The sequence below is a fragment of the Athene cunicularia genome, unplaced genomic scaffold (assembly GCF_003259725.1).
Source record: "Athene cunicularia isolate RWA unplaced genomic scaffold, athCun1 SCF_65, whole genome shotgun sequence".
Lineage (NCBI taxonomy): Eukaryota > Metazoa > Chordata > Aves > Strigiformes > Strigidae > Athene > Athene cunicularia.
The window spans coordinates 38,724-43,266 of NW_020799496.1; the positions used below are offsets into that span (position 1 = coordinate 38,724).

Below are 4,543 nucleotides of genomic sequence, written 5' to 3' on the forward strand. Positions count from 1 at the left end.
ATAAGAGACAGCGTGGGGGGTCCCTGGGGGGCCCCACAAAACAGGAGGGACATGAGGATGGAGACCAGGAAAGCCCCCGAGTCTCTCCTGAGGGAGAGTGTCAGGACAGGGAGGGGCGACAGCAGAGGGGACTGAGGGGTGTAATGACAGGGGGTGGGGGCTGCGATTTGGGGGTGTTGGGGGGGCGGTGTGGGCATTACCTGGAGGCGAGGTCTCCCAGCAGGCTGGTGTGGGTCAAAGGAGACGACAGGTTAGTCACCGCTCCTCGAAGACATGCCACCCCCCAACCTTGTGTGTCCCCCCACCTTGTGTCCCCCCCACTTTGTGTCCCCGAGGGGGGGGTTGAGGGGGCAACAGGCCCCATCCATGGCACGGGAGAGCCACAAGCAGGGCCCCATCCTGCAAAAGGGGCTGTGGCAAAGAGGGCAGAAAGCAGGGGGGCGTCATACGGATGAACATGTCGTCGTGTGTCGTCTGTGTCCCCCCCCGCCAATGGCCACCCTCCTGTCCCCAAAACTCACCCTCCTCGTGACACCACCAGCTTCACCTTGACCTTGTAGGAGACGATAATGCCCAGGATCTCCTTGTTGGCTCCGTCTCTTAACCTGGAGGAAGGAGCAGGGGGCATCAGCCAGGGGATGTCCACGGCCACCAGCCCCCACCCAGCCTCCTCAAGGTCCCTCCCACCGGGTCTCCTCCACCCCGAGCTGGATCCCCCCCCAGGGCTCAGTCCTGCTCCAAGCCCCCCCCCCTCAAAAAAACCCTCCAACTGTTGGGGGGATCAGGAGCCCCCCCAGGGGGGCCGGGGGGGCTCACAGTGTGCTGGAGGCCAGGTTGGTGTCCTCGTGCTTGAGCTTGCCGTCCAGCGCCAGCCCCCGCTTCTCCCGGTTGTTGGCCAGGAAGGGGGTCAGGGTGTAGACTTTGCAGAACGTCGAGCTCGGGGCCACCATGTCGCTGGGGACAAGAGCCACCATCAGTCAGAGGCCCAGCTGCCCCCCCCCCGGCTACAACAGACCCACTGGCCACCCGGGATTTCTCCATCCCAGCCCAGGAACATCTCTGTCCCAGGCCCAGTCTGGACAACATGTCTGCTCCAACTCCATCCCAACTCCATTCCAGTCTGGAAAACATCTCCATCCCAACTCCATCCCAGTCTGGAGAACATCTCTACTCCAACTCCATCCCAGTCCCAGTCTGGGGAACATCTCCACCCCAACTCCAGTCCCAATGCAGCGGACATCTCTGTCCCTGCCCCAGCCTGGAGTTCATCTCCGGCCAGGGGTACCCAGAAGGTGACATCCCCCTTGGTGCCACCAAAGAAAGGGTCTCCATCTCCCCTCTCCTCCCACCGGGACCTTCTCACTGAATGCAACATCCCACTGGGGTTGCACTGGGGCAGGAGACCTCCAAGGTTCCTCCGAGGTCCCCGGGGCCCCTCGCCACGTCCCCAGTACTCACTCGGCGTCCTCCACGGCCACCGGGCACTTGTACTGGGCGGTGTTGAAGAGGCAGATGTCGGCGTACTGGCGCACTGGGGCGAGAGATGGAGAGACGGGGGGTCAGGGAGGGCCCCCACGGGGATGGGGACAGTGACCAAGGGGGCAAAACCCCATTTCTCACCTGAGATTTTGATCTTCTTCACCGTCTTGTTGGTGTTGTTGGTGACGTGGACGTTGACGCTGATGGGTTCTCCGTGGTAGTAGATCTGTAGGGCGCAAAGGATTGGGGACGGTGAGGTCCCCATCCTCCCCAGGGTCACCCCACCGGTGTCCCCTCCCCGTCCTCACACACCTCTTTGTCCAGGGACGCCTCGAGGTGCAGCGGTTTGTCCGACATGAGGAACTGCCGGGTGGTCTCTGCCATGGGCTGGGGGCCGGGCCGCTCTGGCGCGTACTGGACCTTACGGATCACCAACCGCACTGAGTTCCTGGGGGGACACAGCGAGAGGAGAACCCAGGCCCGTTTTGGGTCAAATCCCTCTTTTCTTCTGGTCTGCTGGGTCAGGAGAAGGATGGTGTGGCGAGGGGGCAGCCCCACGGCCATGCCTGGCCCCGTGCCACGGCAGCACTGGGCTCCTGGCCTGCGGCGCAGCAGCAGATGTCTCCACCCCAACCCCCGGATCATCCCTCAACTCATCCCAACCCTGGAAAACATCTTCATCCCAGTTCCATCCTGGGGAACATCTTCATCCTGGAGAGCATCACCAGCCCAGCACTGGCCTGGAGGACATCGCCAACCCAGGACCAGTCTGGAGGACATCTCCATCCCAGGACTAGTCTGGAGATCATCTCCATCCCAGGACCAGTCTGGAGAACATCTCCATCTCAGGAGCAGCCGAGAGGATATCTCTGTCCCATCTCCATCCTAGTGAACATCATCAGTCCAACTCCAGCTCCAGTCTCCTTCCCAGTTCCATCCTGGAGGACATCTCCATCCCAACCACTTCCTGGAGGACACCTCCAACCCATCCCCACCCCCTCACCGTGGGTAGCAAACTGAGGGGCTCATTTCCCACTGCCAGCACCCTGAGGACGCTGCTCCCCCCAGGGCTGGATGGATCCCCTCCGCTCACCTCTTGTGGATTTTCTCCTCCAGGTTCTCTGCGCAGAAAGCTTTGACCTCATAGTCCACACCACAGGCCTGGAAACCAGGAGGGGGCAGAGAAGGAGGCAGAGAAACCCCTTTGTCCCCTTCAAAGAGGGGACCCCAACCAATGGCCGGTCACTGCTGCCCGCCGGCACAAGGACGGCGGGGGGACCTTACCTTCCCCGTGTCCTCCGGGCCCGGCTGCAGCGTGACGGAGCAAGGCAGGTTGGGGGGGATCTGAAGGGGAAAGGGGGGGGGTCAGGGGCTGGGACCCCCATCCCCACACCGTTTCTTTGTCCCGGAGACCCACGGCATCACCTGCGCGGCTGTGGGAGGCGGGGGCGGGCGCTGCATCCCCTCCCGGTGCCATCGTACTGGGTGTTTCTTGGTGCTGCCACCTCGCTCCCTTCCTGCCCGCAGCCAGGAAGGATTTCCTCATTTTCCTAATTGCATTTCCTAATTGCACGGTGCCCTTTTCCTTACGGCTGTAGTTCAACCCAAGTCCCACCGTGAATCCATCTTGGGCAGTGGCTCAGCCTCCCCAGACCCGACCCGCAGAGAGTTACAAAATACCATGGGTTTGGGGTGGGTTTTTTTTGTTAATCTGGGGGATTTGGAGGAATTAAGATTGTTTCACAGGAGCTCAGGGCTGGTTTGGAGCCTGGAAAATACCACCGGGTCCCCCCCAGGCTTTGGGGGCAGGGGGGGCCATCGCCAAAGCTGTGCTGGGGAAACTGAGGGTGCGGGAGCACAAAATGGGGGGGGGATTGCCTACACCCCCCCACACACACATTCCCTTCAAGCCCTGCTTTGCTTTGGGAGAGCCCCAGGCTGGTGTCACTGCTCCCAGACATGCACCCACATGCCCCCCGTGCCTCAGTTTCCCCACTGGCGGCTGCTTTTTGCTCCCGAGTTTTAAGCTTCACTAACAAAAGCCGCGTCTTCATGGGGGGTGGCAGCATCTGAGCCCCAACCATGACTCTGCGGGGCAGGAGGGGACCCCAATATCCCCCAGGGAGGTCACCCAGAGCACCCGGGAGCAGTGCCACCTGCTGTCACCCTACCTCAAAGGTGAAGGGGTAGGCATGCTCGCCCAGCTTCTTGATCAGCCGCTCCTGCAGCCGCGTCAGGGGTTTCTTCTCCTCGGGGACCGGGGGGAAGGCCTGAGCGTTGGCCACGAAAAGGTCCTTGCGGAACGTCAGCCCCAGCACGTCCAGGTCCTCGCGGCCGTAGCGGAAGGCGCAGGTCAAGGTCACAAAGACTGGGGAGGGGGGACAAGGGGCGGAGGTTGGTGGCAGGGTGGCGTGATGGCAGGGCAGGATCATGGCAATGTGACATTAATGGCGTGGTGGCATTATGGCATGGTGGGATCATGGCAGGGTGACATCATGGCAGGGTGACATTACGGCATTGTGGTATCATGGCACAGTGGCATCATGACAGGGTGGCAATATGGCATGGTGACATTATGGCACGATGGCATCATGGCATGGTGGGATCATGGCATGGTGACATCATGGCAGGGTGACATTCATGGCACAGTGACATTATGGCATGGTGGCATCATGGCACGATGGCCTCATGGCGTGGTGGCCTCATGGCTCATCCCAGTCCCACCAGCACCAGGACGTGGTGGTGGCTCCCAGGAGGTGCCACGATGGGGACACGGGGACAGAGCCCAGGGACCAGCCAACGCGCCTTGGGGTGCCCACCACAGGACCCCCACCCTCTGCAGGACAGGCCACCCACCGCGGGGACGGGGGGCTGGAAAATGTCACCCGAGGGCCCAGAGAGGCCGAGGCTGGGGACACAGGCTGTCCCCTGCGGTGGGGCCACCTCTGCGGGCCCCGGCACGAGGGACCCCGTTACCTTTCCTCTCCTTCAGGTACTCGGGATCCACCAGCACCACTCCGTCTGCAAGGGAACGGCGCGTCAGGGGGCACCCACGGGGACGGGG

At 62.2% G+C, this 4,543-nt stretch overlaps 1 protein-coding gene across 1 annotated transcript; it reads right to left on the reverse strand.

Moving 5' to 3' along the window:
- Positions 1 to 149: 149 nt before the first annotated feature.
- Positions 150 to 4,537, reverse strand: LOC113490908 (beta-arrestin-1; the record flags this gene model as incomplete). The annotated part of the gene is made up of 10 exons (XM_026867516.1): positions 150 to 224; positions 522 to 605; positions 817 to 954; positions 1,459 to 1,531; positions 1,621 to 1,705; positions 1,792 to 1,927; positions 2,573 to 2,640; positions 2,764 to 2,823; positions 3,651 to 3,847; positions 4,456 to 4,537. Coding segments are annotated over 10 exons (951 nt in total), but the record flags the coding sequence as incomplete, so codon positions are not given.
- Between the last annotated feature and the right edge of the window lie 6 nt (positions 4,538 to 4,543).